The sequence below is a fragment of the Watersipora subatra genome, chromosome 3 (genome assembly GCF_963576615.1).
Source record: "Watersipora subatra chromosome 3, tzWatSuba1.1, whole genome shotgun sequence".
In the NCBI taxonomy this organism is placed as follows: domain Eukaryota; kingdom Metazoa; phylum Bryozoa; class Gymnolaemata; order Cheilostomatida; family Watersiporidae; genus Watersipora; species Watersipora subatra.
The window spans coordinates 50,708,626-50,724,504 of NC_088710.1; the positions used below are offsets into that span (position 1 = coordinate 50,708,626).

Consider the following 15,879-nt stretch of genomic DNA (forward strand, 5'->3'; position numbering starts at 1 on the left):
TATTAATATCTTCGTAGTTTTCATCGATGCTTCTCTGTTTGGCCGCATGATCCTTGCTGATGTTGCATGCTAAGATTGGTTTGATTTTGTGTTGTTTATGCGAGCCAAGGATAGAAGAATGCAATGAGCTATCGAATCAAACCAGCTTAGCAAAGTGTATATTCCATGAAGACAATGATTTTGCATCCAATCATATTTTCTTTTGAATTCAAGTTCAATTTGAAGCAATACAAACTTGGACAAGCTGCAGCAAGCTTTTAGTCATGTTGTTTTATATGGATGAGACGATAAAAATGATCAGATTACGTATAGTTTTAGTGTTTTATAAATGTTCATGGACTTTGATGCAACATTTGCATGCAAAATAATAGAGCAGTAATGACAGAAATATATTTTTATCTGCCAATTAGGTAGAGAAACCGGTAATTTATCTAATGAGATACGCCATTTAAACAATTGATAATTATTATATTTTCTTCCAATAATTTAGAAACAATTTAAAACAGTGTAAATAAACTTATCTGAAAAAAGCTCTGAAATGATAGCTATATACAACAAGGTAGAGATTTTTGTTACAATCTAGGTTAACATCTAAGGAATGTGCATCAAAAGCAATAGAACTTTTACAAAAAATCATAATTAACTGGCTTACACAATCGCATCTACTTACATATGCACAATACCCAAAAATAAAAGTAAATAATAAATAATTTATTATTTCGACATGAGTTGCTTTGCGTGAAAGTAGTTTGTTATCTTGCTGGTCTCTAAGTTTGGACTCAGTGTGGAGATACGAGACTCAGAGATGAGATTGTCTAGGTGAATCGCATGTCCAGTAGTCTTACGAACTGATGTCAAATCTCTCCCCACACCGGTGAGCTTCTCCACAAGTTGGTCATAGGAAAGAGCCTGATAAAGGCTGGAGGGAGGTAGACAGGTCGTACGATTATCTTGGATACGAGGAAAGCTTTCTCGTCTTGCGTAAGCTTCCTTAGATGCGCGATGAGTGAGAGGAAGGCTTGGCCGCCTGTTGGCCAGCTTTATGTCACTCCAGTCTATTCGTTCTTTCACAAAGAGTATGTTAGCACGCAATTTGTTAATATCTGCTACCGACTCACTAGGCTCAGTAGTGACACATTGCCCCAATGTATCCTCACTGTCACCGGAAGAGATATCATCATACGGAGATGCAATCGTATCAAAGTTGCTGTTAATGTCGCCCTCTAGTGACAATAACTCGGACTCCGGCAAACGCTTCCATACTTCCATGTTGGATTTAATGTTGTTCACCTGATTTGTCATAAGGTCTCCTGGTAAAAATTTGCCAAACTCCGTGAAGAGCGGTTCTACGACGTGATAGATAAACTCTAAAATATAAATACATTTATGCTAGAACAAATTGAGGTGATCATCTGGAGACACAATAATCACAGGATAATGGCAAGGTTCACCCACTCCTTCATTAGATTTACTCAAGGTCGTTTACCAAAATTGCTACGCATGAAAATATTACTCACTTTGCTGTATTATTGGAACTTTGTCACTGTACCGGTTGCATAGCATAGTCACGTCCAATCCGAGCCGTCTTTCGTAGTCACCTATGTGAGATCCAAAAAACATGAAATTAAACGCTGCTAAGAGACAACTTCAGCATGAGATCATCAAACAATTCGCTAGAACACCGTGTAAAATGAATTGCGACAGAAAAGAAACAAACGTGAGATGAAACTAACCTTGTTCATAGAACTCATCACATACTCTCCGACTCCACTTATAGCATGTCTTCCAGGACCTAGCAGGATTGCTAATGTCGGCACATTTCAAAGCTATTTGCAGAATGAAGTGTTTGTCATCGGCTTCTGACATATCGATATCCCCCTCTGCCACACGCTTCTGCAAAACAATGAGTATTGTGCAGGTTACTAGTTCCGAGCCTATTGGAAAGCCACCAGTCGATTAAATGCGAAGTCAACCAGTCCGCTGTTGGCAGTGCAGGTGAAGTTGAAAATGTTGCAAGAGTGAATGAGCCAAGAGATGAGAAGATGACTGGTTTGGGCTGGAGATTTCTGCGTGAGGTGACAGCACGCTGGCATTGTTACTCGACAAGTTTGTCGGCCAGCTGGCGCTGTGCGCAGCCTACTTGCCACTAATGGCCATCATTCACATCATCTCAACACGGCAAAGTTGTGCATATTCATCTCCAGCTGCACCCATTAAACAATTTATTTATATGGTTACTCTGGACACCTCAACTACCTCACATCCCCGTCACCGCTTTAGACCAGAGCTAATTGTTATTACAGCAAAAACAAGGTTACCCCCTGCCGAGAGCTTGTCAATGAATGCTAAAAGGCAATACAAGGCCAAGTTTGATGAGGGCTGACAACTTACACAAAGCTTGTCACAGAATTCCTGCTGCCGGCTCATATCTGTGGCGAGGATGAGAGACTGCATCTGCTCAATCACACTCTTTCTACAAGTACCATCAAATCAATGCTTTGCTAACATAATCTTCCCATCTTAGCAGCACCAAACGCCTTTGGAAACATTTAAAACGATAAGAAATAATTTTGGAAAAGCATTTGGTCCTAACATATTACATATAATCTACACACCTCTCCGACAATGTAAGGTGATCCAAAAGTGCGGACTCATGGAGGATACCGACAGCCGTTCGCCAGTGATGATTCTCCAAAATGGAACAATTCTGTAAGAAATGAGAATAAGTTTGACGGAATATTTCCATTGACCAAAAATGCAGCCAAAAATGTGAGACGGATTATCATATTATGTAGATGGATATAGTTGCCTCCGATAAACAGTTTGCTTTTGGCAATTAATTATGTATGAGTGAAGGAATGACATGGCATGCTGACAAATATTCCTGGCTTGACTCGCTACAGCCAAACATGCATCAGTCAACCATTCATTTAATTATTCACACACATCCTATTCCAAGTTGATATCTAAATATTTTAATCTTATGATATTCAACGTGTTGAGTCAAGTCTGCAAAACCTAATATCAACCACAAATCCTTCAAACTGTTCTTACGCAGCTCCTAGTCTCTTGGCTGATTTAATCTAAGAGCTAAGACTAAAGATTCCACAGGAAATTAAAAACTTGACGCGTCTGTATGTCTGCGGCAATCAAAAATTAAAACCCACTGTACAGATAAATCTTCTCGCACTCGTCGACGAGGATGGTTGAAGAATGACGACGACAAGCTGAATGTACCTTATAAAGTGAAGCGAGGTGGTTGGAGGTGGCGATGAGGAATGTTTGGTTCACGCCAGGATGGTCCAAATCGTGTGTGATAGCCGCTATGAGAGCGGCCATTGTCTCCAGCGGGGTGAGATGTCTCGCAATCTGCGGACGAAAAAATATTTACCGTTATCAAGGATAAGAGGCAAAGAAAGAATATCTTCATGAAAAATGGAAGCTAGGAGGGAGCAATGACCTGGGGTTCAGCCTCTATAAGACACTAATAACAAGCACTAAATCTGTTGGCAACAATTCAGATCTGAAATCTTCATGCGCTCACTAAACGAGCATAAAATAACTACACTGAGGAGCATATCAAAAGCGAGATTCCATTGCACTGCGATGCCATCGATGAGAAGACTAACTCTAGGCTGCTGTGCGATGCCTATGCACATCTGTAGTGGTGTCTGGCTCCAGGGCAATAATACAAATAGGTGTTTTATATCCTTCTTACTTAATTACCCGGTGAAACCAATGGGCATGATTATAATTAGAATTACCTTCTCTTGCATTATATAACAATGCATAGCCTGAGCTACATCAGCAGCATGAATGGCATTGTGGTAAGGGTTGTCATGGTATCCCTCCTCAACCAATCCTGTAAGACAAAACACAATATAATTAACAATTTGTTTGAGGAACAGAAAGGTTTGGATATTCATGTTGGATATCAATGGCCAGTTTTAAAATGTTACACGACAAAAACTCCATCGAAGTCGTAAACTTAAATCAGAGATCAAAAACACTTACTTGCAAACTTCATTAATTTGACGATGTCTAAGCCAAACTCTTGCATGAGATTGTGCTTCTGAAAGAGTTTTAAAATCATATGGAACAATGGTCGCCCGTCTGAAGATTCATTCAAGCAAAAGACATCAAATGACCAATCGGATACCTTGTCCAAAAGGCACTGTAAACAGAAAATAAGCACTCATGAATACATCGAACAAATTCCTTCTTGTGTGAGGCGTAGGAAAAGAACTAACAAGGAAGGAGGAAACAAATACACAGGCCGTAGTGCAGCCATGACAAGCTGAAGTGCGCTGTATGTCTGTCCCTTGCGCATTCAAACATGTCACTTAGCTATGCAACAAATCACTAGGCTCATTGCTCATTGACAGATGTATCACAAAGTGTAGGACAACATTGGCAACAACGTGCGTGCGCAATCTTTTGCATAGCGCAGGAGGAGTCAACAAAAGGCCAACTCACAGGCAAATCAAGCAAATTGTGGTCAATATTGTTAATCCCTTCAGACGTAGCCAAATCACACCTCTTGAAAACACATACAATTTAGAGGACGATCGCCTTGCTCACCTTTGTAGGTGATTTATAGAATCCATCAACGACATCTGGCCCTTGCTTGAGCACGGAACGTCGACGACGCCTCACTCCGCTGACTGTGAGAAACTTGCTGCCACATCGTGGCTTGTTAGTTGAAGAGGGGACGTCTGGGAAGAATAGACATGTTGTGTGAATAGTCTAAACATTGAAAAACATCTGCTAGACAAAGAGGAAAACATGAGCACTGTGCCATGAGAAAATAATTTGAGATGAGCATATGATTAGAGATGAGGAAAGAAATTTAGCCTCATGCATCCATCGCTCTCTACGAAACATCCCATGATACAAATCCTTTGATATCAAAGCCTCTTGGGATTTATGAATGAGTGATTTTAAAAGAAGCAAAGAATCAGCATTGTGAAAGTGGCGAGATAGAGAAGACTGTTTACTCAGAGTTGACTCAAGCTTTCGTCTATGCTACACTCAGATTGTGTGGGGCACTGAACCAACCTCAATCGATGAGTGGTTAAAGGAGTTTTGCTATTCTCAAGTGATAAAAGCTAGATTAGCATGAACAAAAACAACCCTTCAAAATAACAAATATTTTTTCTATCAATCTGTGTCTGATTTCCTGTGTAAGAGACGATGTTACTCACTCTGTAGGAGACGTTTATCTTCCGCCAGCAGATTGTTTAGAATGTACTGGTGTACTTTCTCCTGCTGAGAGTGCAAGCGGACATCCCCTACAGACACAAGCTCTAGGGTCAGCAAACAGTAAAGCTAGCTGTAATATTTCAATTAAGCCTCCTTTCTTGATTTATATCATTCATAACTTACGACACTGAGCATTTCAGTATGATTAAATACATAAACCACAAATAGTTACTTATTGTTAAATTACAGTGGAAATTATTTTTGAAAATTTCGTGGACATATCAAATACCATTCTAATATCTAGCAGTAGAAGAGCAAGTCAAAGGCAGTTTGTACAGCACTCAAGCAGAAGACTCAAAACTAGCTTTTATAGTGGAAACTTTCACAAGCTATTAAAGAACAGATCATATTATGGCAAAGATCAATTTATATCTACAAGTCGAGGGTTGAGTTACCAAACTGCGGATGGAATTAATTAATATCCATCGGAAAGATAAATTGTTTATGAACACTGCATTTACTTAATGCGTGCATAGTAAATATTTACCGAGTTGCCTGATGTAGACAGCGTTCTTATCCTTGCTATCGAATGAAATACCAGCTCTTCTCTGCAACATGAGCAGCAGGTCATAAGGCACTGGCACCATGCTTGACAGAGTGTCAATAGCTAATTTAACAGTAGAGAATGGCTCAATGTCCTAGAACTACTCTAGGTGCTGTAAGAAAGACACGAAGCTCTTCGACTGCAAGTCCAGGTTTATATAATCCAGAACGCAGCAGAGGAGGCCGTAGCCCAGTCGAGCGAGAAAGCGAATGAAGAGACGGAGCAGTGTTTAGTTGAGCGATGTAATCAATCAATCAATAGAAAGAAAGGCAGGCGTGTCCTATTGTGGGGCGGTATAATGCTGATACAGTGCGCCCTCAGGATACGATGTTGATCAGTTCTGAGGTTGGCATCGTATGGTGAAAAATTCGTATGTAGGGTATAGAGACCATTGTAATTACACAATGCAAATATCCCCTGGTAGAAATCGTCAAAATTTTATAAAAATGTATACATGTTGAAAATTAGGAACAAAATAGTATGTTAACTTTAGTAACTGTAGTTAACTACGATAACTGTATTTAGTGTATTTTAATGATTATCATCTGCAACAAAATGCAACATTATAATGTGTGTACCAAATGCAATTTACGTACGGTAAGAAGTTCTTATTTTCAAGACGTACGTATAACATAAACTTTGAATTCACTTCAAATAAGTTTAGCTTGCTAAACTCGCACTTAAAACTAAGTTTTAGTATGCATTTTCAACTATTTTACTGAATTTCAACTTTTTATGAGGAAAATTTTATTCTATATCAGTTTCTGTCTTTACTTTCACTACAACATCTAGCGTGTTTGCTTAAAACCTTTTCCAACCTAATTCAACTAGAAAGGCCGAGTGATGAAGTTATCAAAAGCGGCCTTTCGCACACTTGACCATTTAATAGCCATCGAAAAGAAAAATGAAATTTTATTTACTATACAGGACGTACATACCTTTGGAGTAACGTGACTTGAGCCGGTACGTGTAGCGAGTAGAGCAGAGATGAGGCAACGACATATCAATGCTAATTATGTTACTGTACATTTGAAAATAAATTTAATACGCAATGAAATGGACCTTTTTAGCAGGCTAAAATAAGTTGTCAAATCCTGTCAAATTTTTTCGACAGGTTTTAAAAGAAAAAGTTTAACACTTAGGGGTCCTGAAAAGCAGAAATGGCCAAGAAGACACAGCTTTCCTGATGGTGCAGAGAGTGCTCCAAGAAACAAGCCAACTCAGCACAATATAGTAGATAGCCTACTTGATCACTTATTGAGGATGATGCTTGCTGGTGTACTACAAATGCTGGTGCAACGCAAAAAATTTCTAACTAGCTAACGCTTGAAAAAGATCCCGAGAAGGTTGTACAGTAGTTTGTTTTGTATGAAATGTGCTCCAGAATCAATGTAACCATACATACAGAAGTTTGTACGCATTTATACTCTAGAGGGCAGGGCTTTAGCAAGTTCTAGAAAGTAATGCGGATGCGTCAACTATCTTGAGTAGCTAGTTATAATATTTGAGTTACATACAAGAGGATTTGTATTTAAATAGTCGAAAACAGGCCCGTCTGCAAAGATATAATTAAACAAGAAAATAAAACATAAAATCAATAGGAAATAAATAAAACATGAAATAAAATAAAACATAAAATGAAAAAAACATGAAAAACACGCCACACAAAAAGATAAATTAATAATTATATTATACATACATTGTACAGTATTGTTTTTATGCATCAGTCCACATCAGTAAATTACACTTTAAAGGTTTATATGCAACAAAATTCACATTACAGTTATTTGGTATCGAAAGATTCACCATGTCTTACTATGCTGTATTGTAGGTGCAAAATATGTGGAAATGTGATTACAAGCTCTTCAAAGCTCTGGGTGCACTGTATAAGCAAATACTAAGCTTTAAATCATGATAATATCCAAGTCATATATTTATCCATGACTGTAGGACAAGTAAGCCTTTAATTGGGGGTTTTTCCACCTGTGGAAAAAACTGAAAACCCAACCTTTGATAAGATTTACTGACAAGGTAAGATAAGTACTTTGCGAAAAAGGTTACGGGTAAAAAATGTTATTTTAATCCGGTATACTTTCCCCATAAAATAGTTGACAATTGGTCAGCGTGCTTATGCATGAGCAGCAGTGCAGGTCAATAAGAAATGCTGATTATTGTGTTTAAACCCTTTTCGTTAGAGTGAATGCAAAATTCTCATATTACTTTTTGTTGATCTAAGACATTTGTAAAACTTCTTTTACGATAGCCTTATATTTGCCATGAGAGCAAATTCTACTAATAATGTATTGATCATAATAGGTGTACTGTTATTGATTTTAATTTCTCAGTTATAAACTGCTGGAGAATTTAAGTCTATCGTTACAAGCCATGTTAATTTCCTGTTGTAAAAATTAGTCTATTTCTAGCTCAATTTTTTAGTCAAAGCTAGTCAATTTCTAAATTTTAGCAAACTTGTTTAAATATTTCAAAAGCACATGTAGATCCTTCCGTTGTAAGCTTCTCTATAAATATAAAAGTCACCTCATTTTCTTTAGATTTATATTAAATAGACTTAAATGAAGTCTTTTTTACATAGCAGTAAAATGAGTAGTTACAGATTTGAACAAACCGTTATGTACAAGAGAGACAAGGGAAGGCAAACACGAACTTGTTGGGTTGGCTACACAGACCATTGCAAGGACCGATCTGTTTGACGCATAATTGCCATATAAAGCTCATTTTCAATCCTAGTAAAAGGGCATGAAGATAACATAAGGTGAGAAAATACAACGTTAGAATTAGTTGCTGTGGGGTAGTAAAGGTGATACTTATTCAATGCAAAGTTCAGCGCATCTGCTGCACACGCTATCATATCTACTTGTAATAATCAGGTCAAATTAGCGATTCATTGACGTCATTACTTGAGATGGGCCTGAAATCTCACAGCGCAAAACATAGAGAAACTGAACCGAGCTTATCTAAGACAGATATTGACATAAGAGAATGCATGCACAGCTCAAGATTGAACAAATGCTATCCCTAATATCATAACAGCCCTATAGCTGCGAGCTTATTTTGTGGACGTGCAATCAACAAGGTGGTTTAGGAAACTATCAACAGCCAGTTGTAGGTTACATTGGGCAGTTGTTTTCAGTGCAGACACATTCCGTCGGGGGAGCAGCATTGACACAACTGAAGGTCAGACAACACACACCGACGACATGCTTTGCGACGCACATTGACGCTGATAAGCGTCGCATCGTTTTAATAAATGACCAACCAATGCGAATTGGCCTCAGTCGCGTGAAGGCCATGATATTCTCTCTAGAGTTTTCGGTACCGTTGTTGACAATCGTCGAATTGTATGGAAAAATGGATCAAACGATTTGCGATAGCAATAGCATTACTAGAGTTTGTTCAAGGAAAAAATGCGACACCGCAACTATGAAAACAGCTTAAGGCAAAAGTTATGTTATGCCGATGATATATCAAACATTAGAAAAAGCATTGTCATCTATTTTACTACCGAAAAAATTATGTGAAATGTTTCATAAACTTCCAATTTATACTTCCAATTTATTCAAGTGACTTTCATGTATATGTCACAAATGTGAACATTTTGGTCCATATATAAATAGTTATTTGTGTAAAAACCTGTTAACATTACCATTTAAAAATCCAGCTTGGTCGCAGCTACTTGAATTGGAAATGAATAAAACTGAGTCGAGATCATTATAGTCAACTATTTTAACCAATCACAGATGCATCAGTTTTACCTCCACCGATGTAGACCAGCATGTTCATTTTAAAACGGGACAAAGACAACCCATTGTCGACAATGCGTTGGCTAGCAAAAGACGCTGACTACGTGTGTAGCAAGGCCTTTACTTCTAACCCCTTGATGTTCCCTGACCTTTGTCTGACTGGGTTGATCCAATTTCATGAGCACACTGTACTGGTATTTCTCTGCTTAAGCTGCATTCGAGAAGTGATTCAACATTTCATATTGAACTGTAGGTATCCTTCAATTAAGGATGATTTCAGTTCACTACATACCACGATAATGATCAGAAACTTCCATTTGAAACCATGCCAGTAATGGTAAGTCTTTCACTGTCAATAATGACTAAATAGTCGTACCTACAAGTATGTTAACCTTTCCAAATGCTCCCAAATTTGTGTCCAACATTGTTAGACTAGTTAGAGATATTAGGGCCTGTCAACAGCAATTGCTAATGTTATGACAACAGCTTTGAGCTATAGCAAACTTTGCGCTATAAAGCCTTTGAGCTATAGCAAACTTTGCGCTATAAAGCCTTTGCGCTATAGCAGACTAATACATGGCTAGCATACACTGCCAGATGACTATAAGTGAGTTATAAAAGTCTACCATGGAGGAGCCTATGCAAGACAATTTGGTTCCTTCAACGAAAATCTGTGTGATCTAGAATGTCTGAGTCTTTTCAATCTCACTTGCTATGAGCTGCAATTGAGGATTTGCTAACACATAACTAATGTTACTTGTTAACAGTTCCGCCTGGCAGCTAATACTGTTTTATCAGAGGCACTGCCTTGAGCCATGAATTGAGCATTTATGACATAAACAAGTAATTTGTAATTTGAAAACAGTTTTGCACCTGAAAAGTAGCCCTTGCAGTTCTATTGCAAATATTGTAATTGGGTTCTCCAACTGTTCGCGTATCAACATTCATACCGCAACCAGCTCACCGAATGTGCAAAAACCATCACAACTAACTTTCGTTGACCTTTAAAAACCTATCAGAAACCTCCATTATCGCTTTGAATAATGAAAAAGGAAATACCATCAATAGATAGGCTACGATAGGACCACCGCAGAATATTCGCTCATTATGTCAGAGGAGATAACCACCGACTATCGAACTAAATTGACAGGCCACGCAGCAAAGCCAATGCAACTGGAGATTCGCACAGACAATGAAGATGAGGCAGATACATGAGCGCTACTTTAAATGATATAAGTCGAAAACCGTATTTATGAGCACAACTTGTGTAACGGATCCCAGCCAGCATCTTATCAGTTGTAACAAAACTGGTAAACAGTCTAGGTCAATGAATATATGAACAGAGTATTATCTCTATGTGAAAGCATGGCCACAGATGATAAGAAGTTCTTCAGCAATGGGCATATCAACACATCCGCAGGAGCTCATCAGTAAAAAATAGGTTGATATGGGAATTGCCATCAACCCTTATCACTCGGAAAGCTAGCAATGCTACCAACTACTATCATTTAGCATTCAACATGTATGGTAAAAAATTGCACTAAAATTTTCAAAATCACACTTACTGACTGCCATTTTACCTATAATTGATGAAGTTTAAATACGGTTACAAATGGTAGCTAACCAACTTCATATAAATGAATGGTTTCACAGCAAATTATCATGTCCTACGATATATAATCATGGCAGAAAGATTTTATGTTTTTCTTTGTAAAAGATCAATTAGGAATAATGTAAGTCTTAGCGATTTGTTTGAGTGTTGCAAATATAAACACATAACACGCTCACAGAGTTTTATATCAACTATAATATGCATAAAAACAAACTACTAACCTTGAATAATTCTACAAAGAACATTTCTGAATCTTTGCGAAGGAGTGGTGGAGCAATTGTGACAGTGATATTAGCAAAGCAAAGCTTGAGGAATGGAATACAGGCATTTAAACAGTCTGAAAAGGCTTCTAATAAAATGTCTTTTTACCAGCAGTTTGTACAGGAATGCAGTAACTCTAGTTTTATTACCTCCTTAGTGCGATCGCTTCTATCAAGGTCAAAGCTGACACTCAACATGAAAGTAAAAAGGCAATGATGCTTGGAGAATACGGTATTCTTACATTAGACAGGAGTTTAGACCAAATTATACATGCAAAGATAGGATTGTTGCTACTATTTACTTATTTATCTATCTTAAACATACAACTGCAGTTTCGAGATACAAATCTTGTTAGCATTTAAGTTTGACAGAATATATGGACAAGGAGCTAATGACACGATATGAAAACTTGACCAATCCGATTTGCCTTAGCCTACAGTTTAACTAGCAGATTTAAGATACATTCCACGACCCAAATAATATAGTCAATGCTGGATGAAAATTCGCCAAATGGGATTTTTAATGACTTTCCTGTTTGAAAAATTGTAGAATCATTACATTTTACAATTGGTCCCAAACCTGATACCTTTTTTATTCTTTAAAAGATAAATACAGTAATCCCTCCCTTGACAAAAATGCCACTCGAATTTTCTTGTCAAAACTTCAATGCTACGTAACACAAGATGAGATTCACGCAGTGAAATATTTTTAGGAGAATAGAAAATGGCAACGGCTACTACAATTCTCACATTTGCGCACAGACAAACCGACAATGAGACACCATCAAAATCATAGACGTAAATTGTTTTCAATTCACAATTAATATTGATTGCCTACCTTATTATACAGCGTGTGTACAAAAACGAGTGCATCTGTGTGCCTGAATGAATGTTTTAGAAAAATTGAGAAAATAATTTTAAAAACTGTTCTAATAATCTTTTAGCAGATAGTATCAGCGTAGCGTCCTGAAAAGATTGCATTTGACATAAAGTTTGATAAAACAGTCATTTTATTAGAGGATGATGAGGGAAGCATGCACAACACTATGTTGAAATACCGTCCCAACTCAGTTTGCACTTATTTTAACATACACACTTTTCTACGTACAGCAAAATCTGAATAATTATTTGACTCTATACCCCAAGTAATTTTTAACATATGATACTGGTATACAAATCTTTTGAAACTTTGCAGTTTTACAAAATCTGAACACAAGTATCCAATTTTCCTTCACATAGGTAGTTTGGTTGAACAGTATTTGACCGTAAAGTATTCGCATGCTAACCTTTTTAGTTTTAAAATCATGAATTCCATGAGGACTAGTGTGAACGTGGAAAAACTCAAAGCAGGTTTTTTAGGATTACAAAATATTTTAAAAGTATGGGCAAACATATTTGGGGCGTTTTGTACAGAATTATGATACTACAAATTTCTTCATTTATTTGTTACAAATTTAACAACGACGCCACACCTTTTTAGCTCTGGCCTTTGGTATAAACTTCTATCAAGCCATGCGAGGCAGCTTCCGCAATAAGGTTGAAAACAAAAAAAACAAAAAGCTAAGGAAAATTCCCAACGACCACAAAAATGACCACAATCTAGCAGTAAAAAACTGATATGCACTGAAAATGTGCCAAATTATGAGCTATCAACCTATCTCATATTATAAGTAGGCCTACTCAAATAATTTTAGAAGCAAGCTTCCGTGTTGCATAAAATGTGAGCAATTTGGATCACATATTGACTGCTAGTAATTACACGAACTTATTATACAAAGTAAAAATGTGATGATAAAAACTCGTACATTATATCAATGCAAACCCGTGCAGTGCTAACTCATTTCAATACTTACATAAGATAACTACTGATCTGGGTTTATGCTTGGCGATGCGAGATGAATTCCCAAAATATGATATAGGTGATAATAAAACAGTTCACCAGAAACCCTCAAAATACCAGCTTCAAATACAAATAAAATGGCTTTATCTCCTTTAACTCATCGTTTATACGACTCATAGTTTACATCACTGCATAAAACGATTACAAAGTCAACTACATATGTATATTTTTCATTTTAATTACTTGCTAGTAGCTTACATTGGCTCTATAACAAATCTTTCAGATAAATCTGGCAACAAAACAAATGAAGCTATCTACGTGCGTTGTTTATCGGTTTATTAATAACCTTTTGGTTATGAGTTTACAAATGGTTAAAAAATCTTAAAATGAGTTTGTAAGTTCAGGGTTACCCACCCCCAATCTAGGTACACAACGTCGTGCAATCGATGGAGGTCCAAATGATATGGCTCCTCTTCTTTCAAACAGAAAATGGGGAAGCACAGTTAAGTCTATTGGAAGTCTTCCATAGTTCAACTCATGGTTCGTAAGTTTTGCCATTATCGTGCAGAAAATATCTTGTTTTGCCCAAATCAGAAGTCCTCAGGTTCATTGATAACAAATCACAACCCATACTAGTACTGTGCTAAATCATTGCTACTACTATCCGTGTTTAGAATTCCCAGTTACGTGTTGAGATGTTCGCGAATACTAACGATATGTGACGGTGTGATCGTAGAGATATCAGTGTATCGATATCAATGCGACAGGCTTCCGCGGACATAACGTGCCTTCGTAGAGCGAACCTCCTAAGCAGAGCTATATGAATTCGCGCTTTAGCCTGCAGTGGGACTTTTTTAATAAAGTTTAATATTCTTTGGCTCATTCGTTAAAGATGTGAAAGGTTCACCAATAACATCGGAATAGAAGGCCTGATTGATGTTCCTAGACTTGTCAGTATTGTCAGTCTTTTCATGCCTTAGTGTATTGCAAAAAGTATGTCGTCTAATCTATCTGATTTAGTAGAGATTTAGAATGAATAGGTTGGCTAACCAGCCGATATGCATTATATAGTATAGCCAGTATAAGCTTGAACGCTTCATGTAAGCCATTCACACTAAGATCTAGTGGTTATCTTATTGTTAACACCTCCAGTTTGAATTACATGAGTTTCCATTCAAAATTTTTCATAACAAAAACCTACTTGCATGTTTAAGGATTATTCAGAAAGAGACATAGCCTACCTGGTATATAAATACACTGAAAATATTTTGGTAGCCTTTTTAGTCAATTAGTTTTTCAGTACACATTTCCTGAGTTACCATGAGAAAGCCCTAACAAAACACAATTTTTCTTATGAGAATACGCTTTCGAAATTGCTACATGCAGTAAATTTTGTTTACAATAATTGCTATGGAGTCACCATGAACAGAATGTGTACTAACAACTTTTCATACTCATGTTTAGTGATAATACTTTTATTTGAGACTGCTGCACACAGATATATGCTAGTGAAGTTATGACATCTATATAAAGAGTAGGGTGTCGCTGTAGTCCAATGTAGCAGTAGGTGGTGACTGCATGTGCATTCTGGAATGCAAACAGTATAGTGTTCGAATCCTGTGTCTAGTGTTTGTAGATGGCGTCCGTTTATTCCTATCTTAAGTGTTATAAGAGATTTATTGCGGAAAGTCTATCAAGGCTATGGCTATCCATTTACAAACATAATACTGGGAAAATGATGGAGGCGTTTTCATCCTCGCTTTTAGCTAACACTTCCAATTAAGTATAAAGAGAAAAATGGTAGCATTTAGGAAATCTAAAAGAAAAGGACAATATCGCATGTATTTACAGGAGGAAATCAATTGCAGGAGACTGGTATTTATTCTCAAAAAAGGTAAGACAATAATTTCTGCCGGTGGAAAGCGTTGCAAAGCCAACTCAGAGAAACCAGATAAGCATGAGAAAGCAGAGTTTACAACATAAAAGAGGCGAATATCAATCACGATCTGCCTAATCAGAGTTGTAAAGCAATTAAGAAGACTAACACACACTAGGCTCTATTCACAACGGCATTGTAGGATGACGCAAATACGGAATTTATTGTAGACAATATTATCATATTTATGACAGACAATCAAGGGCAGGTCATCTGATACCAAGAGATATCCGAGACTCTTATTTCTCCTGGGACAATTGAATAATAGATACAATATGGCATACAAATGGCCAAGTTAATACTATATACACTATTACGTATAAAGAAGCCATCTCTTCATCGTTTTGCAGCAAAACCTAAAATATATATAGTACAAAAATTAGTGACGAGAGAATGCTGTTAATAAGTTGCTCCAATTGAATGGACGCATTAAACTTGTGCATAATTGCATAACTGACCACGGATATTGCGGAGCACCATGCATGATAAATTCAAATTACAGAATTGGGAAGGGCGACAATATTACCTTAATCAAAAGCATTATAATAGCTTATGAATGAATGGGATTAGTAATCCCGACAGGGGTGATTTCATCAGTGCTATAGATTTGCCATTTACCGTGCCCTGATGACAAAAGCTAACCTAGAAATTTACTGAACAAATA

The 15,879-nt window shown here is 37.1% G+C and overlaps 2 protein-coding genes across 2 annotated transcripts in view; both read right to left on the reverse strand.

The window, feature by feature from the left end:
- Positions 1-376: 376 nt before the first annotated feature.
- On the reverse strand, positions 377-13,957 carry LOC137389757 (high affinity 3',5'-cyclic-AMP phosphodiesterase 7A-like). Its single transcript, XM_068075845.1, has 12 exons — positions 13,694-13,957; positions 5,750-5,810; positions 5,205-5,291; positions 4,582-4,715; positions 4,015-4,174; positions 3,765-3,862; positions 3,238-3,369; positions 2,616-2,707; positions 2,392-2,473; positions 1,734-1,893; positions 1,518-1,598; positions 377-1,367 (listed from the first exon to the last, which is right to left on the reverse strand). Exons 1-12 carry the CDS (start codon positions 13,835-13,837, stop codon positions 715-717), a joined length of 1,884 nt encoding a protein of 627 aa, XP_067931946.1. The 5' UTR covers positions 13,838-13,957; the 3' UTR covers positions 377-714.
- Positions 13,958-14,774: 817 nt separating this feature from the next.
- Positions 14,775-15,879, reverse strand: part of LOC137392276 (mediator of RNA polymerase II transcription subunit 23-like) — a 67,216-nt gene continuing 66,111 nt past the window's right edge. Inside the window, exon 30 of the mRNA XM_068078946.1 lies at positions 14,775-15,571. The gene's annotated coding sequence lies outside the window, so the exon portion shown is untranslated. The remainder of the gene's footprint in view (positions 15,572-15,879) is intronic.